This window comes from Gallus gallus, chromosome 20 (assembly GCF_016699485.2).
Source record: "Gallus gallus isolate bGalGal1 chromosome 20, bGalGal1.mat.broiler.GRCg7b, whole genome shotgun sequence".
NCBI classification, from domain to species: domain Eukaryota; kingdom Metazoa; phylum Chordata; class Aves; order Galliformes; family Phasianidae; genus Gallus; species Gallus gallus.
The window spans coordinates 5,647,106-5,662,989 of record NC_052551.1 but is presented as its reverse complement, the minus strand read 5'-3'; the positions used below and the strand labels follow the sequence as shown (position 1 = coordinate 5,662,989).

General features: G+C 46.4%; 1 protein-coding gene across 1 annotated transcript in view; it reads right to left on the bottom strand.

Moving 5' to 3' along the window:
• RIMS4 (regulating synaptic membrane exocytosis 4) overlaps positions 1 to 15,884 on the bottom strand; it is a 50,616-nt gene that overhangs the window by 8,468 nt on the left and 26,264 nt on the right. The window contains exons 2-5 of the mRNA XM_425700.7: positions 13,543 to 13,684; positions 2,507 to 2,619; positions 1,757 to 1,858; positions 1,389 to 1,528 (exon numbers count right to left, since the gene is read on the bottom strand). Coding sequence (XP_425700.2) covers positions 1,389 to 1,528; positions 1,757 to 1,858; positions 2,507 to 2,619; positions 13,543 to 13,684 — 497 coding nt within the window. The remainder of the gene's footprint in view (positions 1 to 1,388; positions 1,529 to 1,756; positions 1,859 to 2,506; positions 2,620 to 13,542; positions 13,685 to 15,884) is intronic.

Genomic DNA, 15,884 nt, shown 5'->3' with positions numbered 1-15,884 from the left:
AACTGAATGACAAAAATGGAGCAGGGCACGGGACAGAAGAACTGCAATAAGGCAGACACAGTTCCAACCCTCTTGTAGCAGGCCTGCCTTCTGCACCAGGGATGCTGCCAAGGCAAAGACACAGCTAGGAGACCAGGTGAGAGGTTCACAGAGGACCACATATTGACATTTAGCACAACTGCTTGCTACTTGGTTTCTGCTGTACCACAGCCCATGGGAAGGCAACACTACTTCTCATTAGGTGGCAAAGAAGCGTGGTAGCATTTCTCATTTTTCTATTACCAAGGTCTATTTGTAAAAGTAAGCAAGGCAAAGACTCATGAGAACCTTCAGCCACAGTTGAGTGGTGGATGGTGAAGTGGTGGCCCAGGACAGGCAGTACTGGATAACCCATGAGACCTCTTCCAGAGACAGCTGTGCTCTGCCAACTCACCTTGGGGACTCTTTGGGAGACCCTAACTGAAAAAATGCTGCTCACATCTCTGAAATGGAGACAAATGTTATGTTTCATACTGAGCTTCCCATCCCTGCTGGGGATAAATCCATAGCTCTTAACACCTTCAGCATCTTTCATGAGCTAATTTTTAGGTACCTCAGCCTTGCTTCCATCTTCTGTGTGCCAGCACCATGTCTGTGGTCCACAGAGAAGTCAGGGTGAAGATCCACTCAACAGAACGGCTGCAGGTAAGGAAACCCATACCAAGCCAGACCCCATATTTCAGTCAGAAAAGTTTACTATAGCTTCAATAGGGAAAAGTGCTTCCAATCAAGATAAACGGAGAAGAGTTCACTAAGAAGGATCCTGTAAATTAGCTGGCAATTCATATGTGAGTGAAGGTAAGCAAAAGAAACTCATAGATTAATTACATCAGTATTTCCAGTAGATTTTAGCTAGGATTTATGGCATAGAAATGACTTAAGTATGGATTAACAACAGAATTCACTCTCTGCCCCGGAAACACAGGTACAGAACTGAAAATGAGCGTATGGCAGGAAATGTATGGCAGTATAAGAAAAGGACAGAAACAGGTAGGGTATGTGAGTGGGTGAAGGCCAAAGCAGAGTGCTCTGAAAAAAACACATAAAAAATCTCTGTGTTGCAAGGCTGTTTACTATCTATAGATATTACTCATTTCCTGACTGGAAATAAAACAAAAACCTTCTCCTGGTAAGCGTTCGTGTTACCTGGCAAGGTATCAAATAATCAAGTTTGAGTATAAAACAAAGCTTTTCCTTTTCATCTGTTATGTTCAGATAGAGTGCATTCAGTTCAATGAAAGCATCAGCTTTTTCTCCTCTGTTACTTATCTAGATTCTTTGCCAGACACATAATATTCCAGCACAGATGAAATAGGGAGATGGGCAGACCTGAGATTCATTCATCTTACCTGTAATACTTTGCCCTGGGGGCTCTCAGGAAACAGTAACACCTGATTGTACAAAGGGTCTAATGATTTGCGAGCCACTTTTGTCTTCTTCTTCGCAATGCACACACCATTCTCTAACAGGTAAGCTTTGATGTAAGCAGCTAGAAAAAAACAAATACGGTCAAATACAAACAAATCTTAATGCTCAATTTTGAAAAGACAGAGTGCTGTGTCTCCTATTTCTAAAGAAGGCATTTTGCAGCAGTGCACAGTTTTGCTCAACCACCCTTATTTTCAGTATGACAAGCAGAATCAACAATTCCCCTTTCTGCAAGCATCGCAGGAAGCTGAGGCTCAGTGAAGTATTTGAGGAGGTCAAAGCATCCTACCTGGCAGTGTTTTGGAGCCGGGTTTTGGTGTGAGTCCTCGAGCCTGAATGATATCCACTTCTAGCTGCCCATTTCGCTCTTGCAAGCCAATTTCCACATCCCCTAAACCAAAATGTCAAAACAGACAGAACACTTTCAAAACAATCCATCTGCAGGCTAATAAAATGTTAAAAAAACAATTCCTGTGTCATGCTTGCTATGAGCTGTGCCAAACTGTAGGCCCTAAGTGCCTGATCTCCTCCTGTGTTACTCTGGAGCAGCCCTGCAGTGACTCAAACCCACATTTTCAAAAACAGTCTCTAATTCCAGCCTCCTAACACAGCTTTGGTGACTCAGTCTCACACTCTTTGGTGGCAGCTAGCCTTCAATCTCTACCAGACTGGAATATCTAGAGCTGCAGGCTGCTTTATGAAATGCAGTTAATAGTGTGCTATAAGAACATCCTAACAGAGCACTGGGCTCTGTATCTGGGCAAGAAAAATGCATAGGATGCATTTTCAGAATTTTCACTGCATTTTACTTAGTCTGTGCCTTTCAGATCTGACAGAGGAAAGCATGAAGCTGGTGCTCCCCTGCTAATGCCATATTAGCAGCAATCAGCAAAACTTACAGCCAAGCTTACTCGATTTCACACAGAAATGGAGCGGAGGAGTGGTGGAGCAGCAGATGCTGGACACATTATTAGGTGGCTCGTAGGAGTGGTCTGTTCAGTATTAAATTTAAGCCATCTAAGATCTTGGTGTTCCTTACCCATCGAGGTGGTGGCCAAGGTCTGACGCCCAACAAACTGTGCGGGGCCCATGCTGCCCAGGAAGTCACTGAACTGCCCAGCAGATGCCAGATGGACTCCACTGAAATTCAAGCTGCAAAAGAAAGTGGTTTTGGCAAGTGGTTAATTTGCATTTTAAAGCAACTTGGTAACTAAAGAGCCTGATTTAATACATCTTTGGCATGAATAGCATCTACAGAAGCCTTTTCTCGTCCAAAACTCAGTGATTTCAAAGGCAGTTTAGTTAGGTGGGATGCAATTAAAATCTCTTTCCTTGTATTAAAAAAAACACAAACAGTAATGGTTGCAGTCTCCAGTTGGTTATGTTTGTCTACAAGGGAAAATCACTGCCATCTCAGACTCACAGGCAGCCTTGTCACCTCTTCTAGGTAGCACTGTCATCTAAGCAGCTTCTTGGCGCAGTTCATAGGATGTCTCTTGGTAGCTATCCCTTTCCCAACCTTCATTTTTTGGGAATTAATTAACACATCTAGAGTTGTGTTCAAAGGTGAGCTTAAGGCTGCTGACATCAACCCCCTTGGGAATGAATTCCTTATTGAATTCTCCCAGGCAGAGCAATGCACCTCCTCCTTGACAAGAGGACCCCACTCCTTACCACTCAGCACCAGAATCACCCATCACACTCTCTGGTTTTCCCACCTGCTTCCCCAGTCACCTCCAAAGCAATCATGAAGACCCAAACCCTGGTTCAAGGCCAAAAGCACAGCAACCTCAAATGCCAGCAGTGCCTCTACTTCAGAGGCAGCAGCAAAAGAAGAAGCTATTAGAGGACACAGCTCTCAGCTCCATTCATCAGGCATCATTTTGAGGCATGACTCCAGGACACAGGGGAGACAACGCAAAAGAGTCAGACTGTATTACGGGCTGTTGGAAAACTTGCTGCCCCATTTGGTGCTAATGACAAGGAGAGGGCCAGAAGCCCCCATTAAACACCCACGCTTGTCCTGCTGACACCTGCCAAACCATGACACAACTGCTGAAGCACGTCAGTCTGTGCCAGGGATACCCACACTACCGTGCCACGCTCACACACTACATCCCAGGAAGCTGCTATACGTGGAAGTGATGCAAACTGCAGCCCTGCACTCTGCCAACCGGCCTCAGAGGGGGCAACTGCCCACACGTTGATCCAGCTCACTGCTTCCTGGAACTCACTTCTCAGAAAGGAAAAGAGAGGAGAGCCATGTCTTTCTTCCAACCTACCCCAGCAATGGAATCAGGGAGCAGCTCTGCCTCTGGGGCGGGCCAGGCACTGCAGGCTGCACACAGCCACAAAGATCCATTCATTCCCCACTGCGAGCCACTTCCATTTTAAAGACATTCAAAACATTATTTTAAACCCCATTCATCCAGAAGAGCGGTAATTTCAGGTTGAGATTTCAGCTCTCATTAGCTATGTGCAGACCCAGGCTCAACCTGCTGGGAACATTTATTTATTCATGTGATGAAGGAGGAAGTCACGCACAAACCTCAGCATCACGCTGCACGTGTGACAGGAGGGACATGTCAGCAGCAGGACACGCTGACAGCTTCACAGGGCAGCTCATGGCCTCATGCTAACAGCCAGAATTTTCCTAGGCACAGACATGGCCCAAAGCTGCCGGACCTGGTGAGGACTGCACACAGACACCCACCCCAAACGCTGCTGCATCTGCACACACACAGGGAAATGTGATGGGGAGCACAGGGCAGCCTGCAGCCATGCAGACTACAAGGCCATGATTTGCCCATACAAGGATGGAGCCCAGCGAGGCTCCAAGAGTTGCTGGCCCAGGCATTTTGAGCTGTCCGCAGAGGGTCAAAAAAGGGTGAAAAGTTGTGCTTAGAGAGAGCCCAGAATAATTTAGGAAAAAAGAGATCTGACAGAGAAAGATGTAAGATTCAGCTAGAGATGAATGGACTATCAGCCAGAAGGTAAATGTTTTCTTTATCCTCTTCAATTCATGGAAGATAAATGGACAAACCTGAGGTCTTACTCCTACCCCAGGGAATACATGACCTGAGCAAGCACATAAATAACAAGCTGGTGAGAGAACACACTGCACTCAGGGAAATGCTCACTGCCATGCTCCTAACAGATGCTTGTCTCATTAACAAGATGAGGAGAACAGAGAACAAGTGCAGGATTGAGAGCAGCCTAGAGCTGCAGGATCCCAAGGTACAGGACTCTGCATGTTCCCTGTTCTCAAGGCAGGGCTGTGGGGCAATGCCCGGCCAGTGACTACTGTGGGGACACAGGAGGCAGAAAAGCACCCATCAAAACTCCATTTTCTATTTGCTGCTCATGCAGAAGATGCCAGGATGTGTGAGGAGATGTTGCTGTGTCCCAGCACGGGGATGAACCTTGGAGGGATGAAAAAGACCCATTTAAAAACTGAGGCCAAGGTAAAGATTCCAGCATTTTGGCTAATAGCCGCAGTTAATGGGTTTACTAGCACTGTGTGAAACTCAATTTTACATCAGACAGTTAATGTTCCCTTATGTTGTTATATCTGGATGGGAAAGGAAGATGCAGGGAATTACTTCTTTAATGGATCACACCATTAGGTGGTGGGACTGCCTGGTACACTGGACCAAGGCTGAGCTTTTGCAGTGCTGCTTTATTAGACATCCAAAGCAGCAGCTCTAAATCAGGTTTCTTGGCTCTAAGCGATTCCAGGACATATATTTGGGTATTGTCGATAACCCTGGAATGGAAACAATTTCTGTCTGGAAAAATCATAAGCCACCTCCAAGAAAGCTATTGCTTCTCCCTGGAGAGGAGAGAGGAAAAACAAAGCTGCAGAAACATAGCATGCATGTGAAGAAAAACCAGCAGGAACCATTAAGCTGCATCAGCTAAATTTAGGATGCTCAAATGCAGCTCAGTGAGCTCTGTCTGTCAATGCTCAGAGAGAAGCTGGGATGGTGGGTGTGGGGACCAGGCTTGATGCAGTCAGAGGTCTGTGCAGTGCCTTCCCCATTCACTCACCTGCCTTTTTGGAGGGAGGAAAAGAACTCTTGGCATATTCAGGACTTCTTTGAGGTGTTTGAGCCCTGGTGCTCCCCTGAGCTCTTCCTGCCACTGCATCTCATGTTCTTCTGTTCCATTGTCCAGAAGTCAGACCACAGGACTCTTCTGGTCCCATCACTAAAAGCACAACCCCCCCCCCCCAGCCCCCATCACCTCACTCTTCCTTCCCCCTAAAACACTCCACCTGAAGGGGTGGAAAATGCTGCAACCTGGTTATCACCAAGACAGGATGCCTTTATTTATTTATCTTGACATAAAAAGAAGTGCTAAAAATAGCTGCAGGAACAAAAAGGCAGCATTCTGCAGCTGACTTGCAGACAGCAACTGTCATACCCAGCACAGCCCTGGGGACAGGGCTGCTGCTCCAGACCCATCAACAGCACACCAAGAAGATTAACAGGTGACACCTGTCAGCCTTTTGTCTAAAGGGCACAAATCCTCTGCCCAGCAAGCACAGCACAGCCTTTTGAGCAGGGAAGAAATTAATTATCTCTCCTCCAGCCCTCTGCTTTCACTAATCATGATTCATGGGCTCTGCTTTGTCACAGCTGACTGGGAATGATTTTAATGAAGTTAAAGATTAGGGATTTGGCTGTGGAATTGGTTTGAAGTAAATGTGACTCTGGTTATTGACCTGGAGGTGTGGGCAGGAAGGGGAGACCAGTGGGGTGTCAAGGACAAGCAGAGGGCAGTGTGCTGGAGGACTTGCACAAGTCCTTGGCTGCAGGCAGGGGGGCCAAACAAGGAGTGCAGCACTACAGCAGCACTCAGGGAGCAACGGAAGCTGGGGTCTCCAGGCCCACCAGCTCAGTTAGTGCTGTGCTGAGTTAATTCTGCTCGCAGCCCGATGCTGATTTTGCCCAGGCTGCAAAATCCGCTCCAGATGCATGGATGATATTGCTGTTTCTAAGAGCACGCCACGAACCGTGCTGCAAGCATCAACTCCCCAGCAGCAGATCCAGATGGGACAGAGCTACAGGCGCTGCTCTGCAGCCGCTCGGACAGCCACGAGAGGGAGCCAGGAGCCAACGTCCGTCCGGGCTGCGCCTGCAGCGCTGAGAGCCCCGAGCCCAGCACAGCGCATCACTCACCGCCCTGCCCGACTGAGGAGGGACCTCGCAAACACCACTGGCTCTGCTGGGAGACGCTTACCTGTGTTCAGACCGGGGCGGAGATTGTCCAGATGTCGGTTTTTCCTTTTTGTTGGCTTAGTTGTTAAGTGCAACATCATAATCCTGATTATTTAGGAAATCTGTGCAGTGGTTTCTGAAGCCCGTGCTCCTGTGTTAGGTCAGGACATGTGAAATCTGTCCTCTTCAGAGTAATTTAAGAGTGGCTTAAAGGCTGTCTGCCAGCTGCTGCTCTTTTAAGGTAGCAGCCATTCCTGGGCTGCCCTTCCCTGGCACACACAAACCATCAGGCAGTCGGATCCTTCACAGCAAGCTGCTCTTCTTCACATGTACTCAGAGAACGAGCTATGTGAAATTTGCCTGGGAACTGCTCAGGATCTGAATGCCCTGATGGACAACACTGGTTTCAAAAGAAAGAGCACAAGGAAAATTCAGAGTACCTGTGGCTCACCCTCTCCTACCACAGCCATGGCTCTGCTGCTGCTCACGCCACTACTGCTTGCTGCACATCAGCATGCAGAGCACACGGTGCACAGACACATTTAAGGAAAATGTATCATTAATTCCTCTGCTTGTCCACGTGGAGTTTGTCTGACCTCTTTTCTACATCTATTTTTAAATTGCTTCTGGGATTCTGTATGCCAGGTACTACCACTGTGCTGCTGCAGATGGCTGCAGAACCCGCTTGTCAAGACCACACAGAACTTGTATGGAATAGGATAGGGAAGCACCTCCACAGGTCAGCAAGTCTTCACCCAGCCCTAAGGCCAGAGCAGTTTATGTACATCCTTATGACAGCCACTCAGCCAACCTGCTCTGAAAACCCCTCTCCCTAGACAGCTTGTCCCTGAGCTTTGCTTTGCTTTTTTCCTTCCCATCCCCTTTTTCTATCAGTCCTCAACATCATTTCTGAGTTATCATTGTGAAGCACAAGACGGTCTATTTCCTTTCCTTAGCTCTCGATACAATATATATTTTTTATACTCTCACTTCCAAGACATCAGGACTGGTCTCACTCGCACCAACCTGCGCTGGCTGCATTGCACAGCTGTAGCTGCTGCTAAGAAATGCAGAGCAAGGAATTGACCTCTCAGATGGGTCCAAGGCCCTGTTGTCAGGGAGCTCTGGCAAGACAAGGGTATTCTGAGATGATGCTGTGCCCTCTCCCTCGGACCAAATCCTCATAACTCTTTCCATCACAGTTGTACACTGACTCCTTGGCACTGCACTGCTCCAGTTCAGCCAGGTGGGGACTCATGAAGCCAGAAGCCCCCTTCAAAAGACAGCACTCTGTCTTCTGCTTTTCACCATTTATTCACACTGTCCACACAACCGCCTATATTTGCTGTCAGCCCAAACCTACAGAAGTTACTTTTAAAGAAGAGCTCCATCCTCTGTGCTGAGTACTGACATGGAGGTTGGTTGGGCCCTGGGCACTGCTGGGTTTCAGAAAGCACAATTCTCTTATCATAAATATTTTCTAAAACACTTTTTTTTTTTTCCTCCTTTTAGTGCACAAAGTGGCAATCAATAAACATGTTGCCTAAACACAGCCACACAACTGAACATGCAGCTGTGGCTTAACCTGCACGGCTGGATGAACAGATTTGCTACACATCCAATATCCCCTGCACAAGGATGGCCCTCAGCTGTGTCTTTAAAAAACTGGGACAGCAAGACATACTTCATCCAGAGGAAATTGAGAAACAGACTCTTCTGAGAATGATAATATATTCAATAGTTATTTTATCTGAGCAGGAAGAAAAAGACATCAGAACTTCAATTTTAGGAAGCAGGAATGTTCTGTCTAACAATCACAATCATCCACACTGCACATTAAGCTCTTCTAGATCGCATCTATCACACACAAAAGCCATGTTGCTATTTGCCAGACGAGAAGGAAGGCAGAACTGGTTAATTCAGCATCCTCTGCCCCTACCTTTAAAACACGTACAGCACACATCAGGAATTATTAATGCAATGCACATCTGAGTACAGTGCCATGGACCCGGGCACACAGCCCCGTATGCTGTCAAAATTGATGTGAGTGCTGCAGGAGCCTTTGCTGTGAAAGGCTTGTGTGAGCACCTCTCCCCGCAGTACCTGACGTGGAGCTCACAGCACCAACCACACAGCTCCGCTCAGCCTGACAGCTCCGTCTCTGCCTCCCAACAAGCTCTGCTCTCTCCTGGCCACTCCACTTGCTGTAACATTTTTAGTGCTGTGACGTACTGTCTTATGTGCAGTAACACGCTGTACTCCGTTCGTGTATGCTTCCGTCTGCTGTATGAATTCTGCCACTGAAACTGTGCTATAAAAATGAGGCAGGGAACAGTGTACCAAGACCTCCCCCACTCCTTCCCCACCTCGCCAGGCAAGCTCCAGCTCCACAGCTTGTCATAGCCGTACTCAATAAAAGACACCCACTGCCAGCAGTGGTTCCGCCTGTCCTCTGGTCACTGCAGGTGAGATTCCATGCATTCAGCCCTGTGACAACAGGGGCACATCCACTCTGAGCCATGCTGGTCAAGCTGAACAGCACAGAGATCTGCTGCTGCTGAACAGGCTCACTCACTTATTGGGATGCTACAGAAACAATTCTCCATGCCTTCCCTGATTTCCAGCTTAAGAACTCAGGGTCTTGGTTTCCTATAGCCTGAGATGTATTAACAACACATTTCTTTTAAAAGACTCAGATAAAAGAAGAGCCCTAAAGGTAATTTGTCATAAAAGAGACTAGAGGTCCCTTGGCTACAAACACCAAGAAAGAGGCAGTCGGTGAATAGCTACAGCATGAATAATTCAGATGGTGCTTTTAGGATCAAGCATTCCTTTGATTTCAGAGTAACAATGGTACCACTGCTGATCTCTGGGTGAAGGACAGCAAACCTGAAGGGGGATAGGTAGTGACAAGGCACATCAGTGCTGTCTCCAGCTTCCTTCTGGTTCCTGCTTCATAGTAAAGCAGATAAAGACAGGCAGCTCAGAAACTAGTTCTCATTGGGATTGCTCCCTCATAGGGACCGATGGGAAAAACAGAGCAAGCTGTGGTTTACAGGTACAGCAAGAGCCAGAACACAAGCGAGAGGCACAGGATGCCCACATCCAGCGCACAGCTGCCTTCAGCTCAGCAGTGCAGCAGCTGCAGGGGGAGCAGGTAAGGGGATCTTGTGATGGGAAAAAGGGCAACGATATGGCTAACAAGAAGCTTCCTCGCTGGACAGGCAGGCTCATCTCAGCAATTACAAGAACATACCTCAACATTTTTGCTCCTCATCACCTGCTGGGCCTTTCTAAGGTAAATGTCACCTCAGCTCTCTGTAAGTTAATCATCTCTGCAGTAGCCAGCAAGAACAAAAAAAACTGTCAAGTAGCACGTATTAGGGACCACAGCAGCTAGCAGCCTTTTGTTCCAGGCCCATTTTTGTCTTTCTGCTCCATTTTCAGAAAGAAAAGTGGCTGGCAGGAATAAGTTATATGTAAGTCCTGAATCTGTTGCTTTCTGAATGTCTTGTGCAGCTGCAACAAAGCTCAACCAAAACAAGACGTAGGCTGTGCAAGAACTAGGATGGAGCTGCTGAATTCCAAAGGTATATTTGAGAGGTACTCTTCTCTGCTGAATTCCTTCCCTATGGTGATACTGGTGCTGCCATGGGACTGCCTGGTAGGCACATGCTACATGGGGAGCTGCCCTCTCATGCAGTTCACTAAATATGTGCTTAGAAAACACTGCTGCTGAAATCTGTACCCAGTGCAAGGAATGGTTTGGATGAACTCTGAATGGAAATAGCTGTGAGATCTGTGGAGGATGAAGAAAGTAAGACTCTGAGTTGAAAGATCACGCCACAGTAACATGCAAGTCCTAGAAAGTGTAAGAAAGCCGTCCAAGAAACAGTCTGTAGCAAAGAACAACTCAGAAGGCACAGTAAGGGCGAGACAGATGGTGTTCCTGGTCCCTGCAGCACGCAACCCAGGCTGGCAGAGCATGCCAATGCATGAGGCTTGGCGCCTGCACACCGAGCCAGGGGGAGAAATCTAGAGGCCTGAATAACTGAAAATAGTTTTATCTGAAATAAATATCACCTTTCCCTTCTATAAGGTTTCACATTGAGTTTTGTTATATTAATTTCCTATACTAGCGCACAACTACTGTGCAGGATAAAAGCTGAGTAATGCAGCCAGGGAAGTTGTTTCTTTTAGTTGCAAAAAAATTCAATGGAGCAGTGCACTGATATCATCAGCACTCCCTGGCACGCTGTATGAGCTCACATTCCAGGAGACACATCCTGCAGATGAGCTAACCTTCCACATGCTTCAGCCTTTGGGTCACACCCTGAAATGAGTATTTTCTTGAAGGAGGGCTTAGCATATCTGAGAAGTATATCCTTGTATGAGGTCTTTCCATAAAATGATCCAGATTTCGTGCATTATGGCAATCACACTGCAAGCAGTGTTGCTCAAAATCATGCAGTATATGAAGCTCTTTGACTGTGATTGTTTGCTCTGCAGAGGAGCAGCCGGAGCTAGCTGCAGCCAGCCCACAGTGAGCATGACAGCATTCAATCAGTCTTCTCTTTTAAGAGCATGGTTGGTTGACTGAGAGCAGATAGCAAAGTTTTACTGAAATGCTTGATCACTTCAACAGATCACCTTCGGGAGTAGTCATTTAGTCCTTAAATTGAAGAGGATCAAGAAAACAATGAACTCTGGAAACAAGCTCTTCTGGAAAACGGTGTTTTGAATCCATCTTCTTCCCCCTGTGTACATACCAAAGAGGTACAGATGTAGAAAGAACTAGGGTATCCTCATGCTGCTGAATATCAGGTTTCTGACAGTCACCAGCAAGAACTCTCTGGCCTAGGACTATCTGCACAAGTCAAAAACCAGCAGTGAAAAGAAAATAAACTGGCCACAGCTAACAGTCATATGAGTCTTCACTGTACTTCCTTGGGAAGGCATCTACAGCAAACAGGAGAAGCCAAGAGAAATCTGATTCAGCAGAATAAATTTCTGCCCCTTGAAGCTATTCCCCAAACAGTTCCTTTTTTGCCATGGAAAAAAAAAAAAACAAAGAAAATCCCCTCCCACCCTGTTCCAAGAGAATAGGGTCCTCTCAGCTCTTTGTACTCACAGCCCTGTTTGTTATCAGTCATGGCTCAGACTGATAGCCACAGTTCCCATGGGCTCTCCAAGATCAATTATCCCACCTGGGAACAAAGCATGCAGGAATCCCATATCGCACACTTCAGAGAAGTGAGAGCAGGAAGCATCCCACCCTGGCACAGGGGCAGGTGAGGATGCTCCAGCAGCATTTGAGGTTTGAATACCAAATGTCAGACATGTTCTAATAAAGACATTTGGATTGCAATGCAGGATTTTTCTTTCTTTGCTGCACTGATAGCTACATGCTGCTTGCCTTCAGGGTGCTTGTATGGGTGCAGCACTGTGTTGGCAGATATATCCTCTCTCCAGGAAAGACCAGCCAAAAAAGCCAGCATATGCAAGGATAGGATACAGAGAAGTATATCCCTTCCCTGGAGGATAAGCTATGTAAATATAAAGGGAAAAATATTTCACTCCACATGAAAGCAGATTCTTGTCCCGCAGTGCCAAGGGACTGAACTTAATCACTAATCCTCTGAATCTCAGAGCAGAGGCAGAACTCCAAGCCACAGGACTGTGGTGGCATAGATGGAATATATCCCCAGAGACAACAGCTCACTGAAGAGATAAAGTACATCATGGCTTCAGAGTGACAAGATTGCTATCGCAGCCTGTGCCTCATTACTATTTCCAACCTTCAGCACAGACCTGTGATGCCCTTCCAGGATTAGCCTACTTCCAAAGCTAAAGAAAGTATCTCTTAATTTACAGCCTGTTACTTATTTAACACCAGAACTGCATTAATTATTTGAGGGAGCCTCTGGACTGCACTGGTATTCTAGTGGTACGGTGTACATGGAATATCTATCACACAGGACTCAAGAATGTGTAGAGTGAAGCCATGCATGGCACCAGACTTAACCAGAACACATTTTAGGTGTGTAAACATTTTGGTCTCATACCCAGAAACATATATATTGCCTACCCTTTTGTAATACTGTTTTGGGTTTTTTTTTTTTAACCCACTTCCAAGATTCCCATGAATGGCCATCATAATCAAATGATGATAATTTCCATATATAGCTTCAAATAATGGAAATACAGAAAACAGAACTAAAGTCAAGTCAGTTCCTGAAGTTCTGGACCCCAATGCCTTGCATTCAGTTACAAATGCAACAAAGTGAGTTGTAGCTTCTTGTGGTTAAAACCCAATTCTAAAATACACTTCTTAGGACGCTAACTCAAATCCAATAAAAAAGAAAGTTTGTTAACAGAAACTTGTAAACATGGTTTTTAAACTTGAAAATCAGAGTCACTGTTTTGCCACTTGCATCATTTTCATCACCTCAGCACACTTTTGTTTCCCAAATCAAAAAGGTATTTTGCAATAAGGGAGATGACAGAGAGCTACCAAGCAATGTTGAAGGCTACTGGCTTATAATTTATTACCAGTAATGAGGCTCCGCTATTCACTCTGAATTATTCTTCTAAAGGCAGAGCCATTAAAAGTAATGGGTATCAGCTTCAGCTCAGAATAATGAGGACACTTTAAAAAAGTATATAAACAGCTGAAGTATGTGCCAGCTACACAGGAAGAGGGAGCGATTTGCTCTGCTCTAATTGGATGGGCAGCACACCTGCAGCATAAACAAGTCAGACACACACATCTATCACCCTGGAGGAGAACTAACAGGTATAAGAGAGCAGAGCACCTTGCAAGCAATCATCCAGCCCACTTTCAGTGACTTACTTTCCCTCCGATCCATAGCTGTTCATGCTGTCCTCAATGGACTCGTGGCTGGCCTGGCGCACCGTCCGGCTGGGCATTTCCACAGCCAGCCCTGTTTCTGTGCTCCTTTGGATGGCTCCTTTGAGTCTCCGACCATCCCCATCTAGAAACAAAAGAGGAGAAGGGGCAGTTAGCCATTGTGCTCAGAGCCCTTTGCTGTAACAGAGTGAAGGAGAAGCAGAGGAGGCCTTCCAGAAGATCAGCCTGGCAGCACTTTGCTCTCACACTGTGTTCTGTTACTCAGTCTTGTCAACTGCTCCCAGCCATCTCTGGAACAAAGCCCAACATCCAGCAAGCCAGTGCCCAGCAGATACTCAAAATATACATGCCATCCTACCTACCTCAAGCATTTGTACCAATTAATTATGCACTGAGTCCAGGTGCATACAGGCACGCAAGATGGCTCTATGCACAGAGCTACCCAACTCATGAGGACAAGCAACAATACCCACAGGCCGACCGAGGTATGCAGTGTGACCAAGCCTCGACACATCTCCTAAACCCCACAGCAACTACCTGTGAGGAGCAGCAGAGAGCCACTGCTCCATGTCAGCAGGGAAGGAGAAGGCCAGGCAGCAGCAGGGGTGCTGAAGGGAGGAGCCACCCCAGATGGGCAACAGGGGAATAGAGGGGTACAGCCAAAAACATTCCCCAATGTTGGCACTTGGGATGGCATCAGCAGGGAAACCCACAGAGAGCGCCATTCCCACTGCACGTTCCCTGGGTCAGAGCACAGGGAATTAAGGAGGTTCTCTTCCCTCCTGGGTGCAGACTTCAGAGGCTCAGCCCTCTGAAATTAACAGCTGCTATTTTCATCCTTCTTCTCTAGCAGTCTGTTTCATAGAACAAACCACGTTATGTAATGAACATGTAATGAATATCATTACTATTAATTGCTTTAGCTGGTGCTAGAAAGCTCCAACCTTCATCCCACATACAGGACTCATTCTGCACCACATCAGCTCCAAGTCTTCTGAACAAAGCGGAATATCTAAGTCCATTCAAAAGTGTCCATCTGCTAACCAGGATTCATGCAACAAACCTCCAACCCACCAACACAATTTCTCTTATCTTACTTTTTGCTATCACTGCAGCAGGCTGACAGCACCAAGGAGGGAATGCAACACTGCCAAGTCACAGTGCTCTCAGAAACCCACCAGGTTCTCAGCACCCCCCGCAAAAGAAATGATGCAGTTACTGAGTCTGGAGAAGTCAAAATCCCCAAATATTTAAAAGAATAAGTCATTCCCAGCTACTTCAAAGGGACACAAGGATATCTGTAAGAACTCTCTAAAATACGCAGAACTCTTGCTTGTGTAGCAAGCTGCTTGCTCTAAAAGCATTTTTCTCTGGGTCTTGGTCTAACAGGCGTTTTCATAAAAATAAGATATCAAAATACTTCTAATCCTATTCCTCCAATTTTACCTGCAATGAAATGCAAAGAGATTTTTATTTTTTTTTAAATAAACTCAGCTATAAAGTCCCTTTTCCTCCAGTATCCCAAGGTTTCCAGCTGGGTGAGCATGTTGGCCCCAGGGCTCTGTACCAGCTGCCATCCCCACATATGGTGCTGCATGGGTATGCATGTCCCCGTGGGCTGACAGAATAGAATATATATGCTTTGCGTTAACATTAACTACAGTTTGTATTGTTTGTCTGCCTACAGCAATGCATGAAGCGTATTGTATAAATCAGGAAGTCACACAAACGTGAAACAGATATTTTTTAAAGAGCTTTCAAACTCCAAACCTTCAGGCAAGAACATGAATACAGGCATCAGCAAAAGCAAAGCCTAAACGGCCTTGCGTATTTCCCCAGCTGCTGCAGAAATGCTCCCTTTGATGCTCCTTCTACAAGCCCTGTATGGTTTGCTTCGGTCCCCCAGTGGGGTTTCTAGGTTCCCTTCAGAGAGCACCCCACAGCCTGACCTGATGCTCCTTGTCATTCCTCACACTGACCTCCACAAACAGCCTTTCCACCATCCACGTCTGTCACTTCCCACCCCACCTCTACACAGGTGCTCTCTGCACACATCCTTCTGCACCTGCTGGGTTAGCAGTTATGAGCGCCTTGCTAGGCAAGCAGATCCAAAACAACTAACTGACACATATGTAGAAATCAAACAATGAAAAAATGTTCACTTGTCCAGCTACAGAACATTGCTTTTAAAAAATCTGCTTAAAAAGATCTCTAGATTCTTTCTCCAAACTAATTAGGCATGCATGCTTAGAAGACTACGCGTCCACATCTGACACCAAGACAGTGGCCTGGGGCAGAGCATGGCATGACAGCAAGCCAAGGTG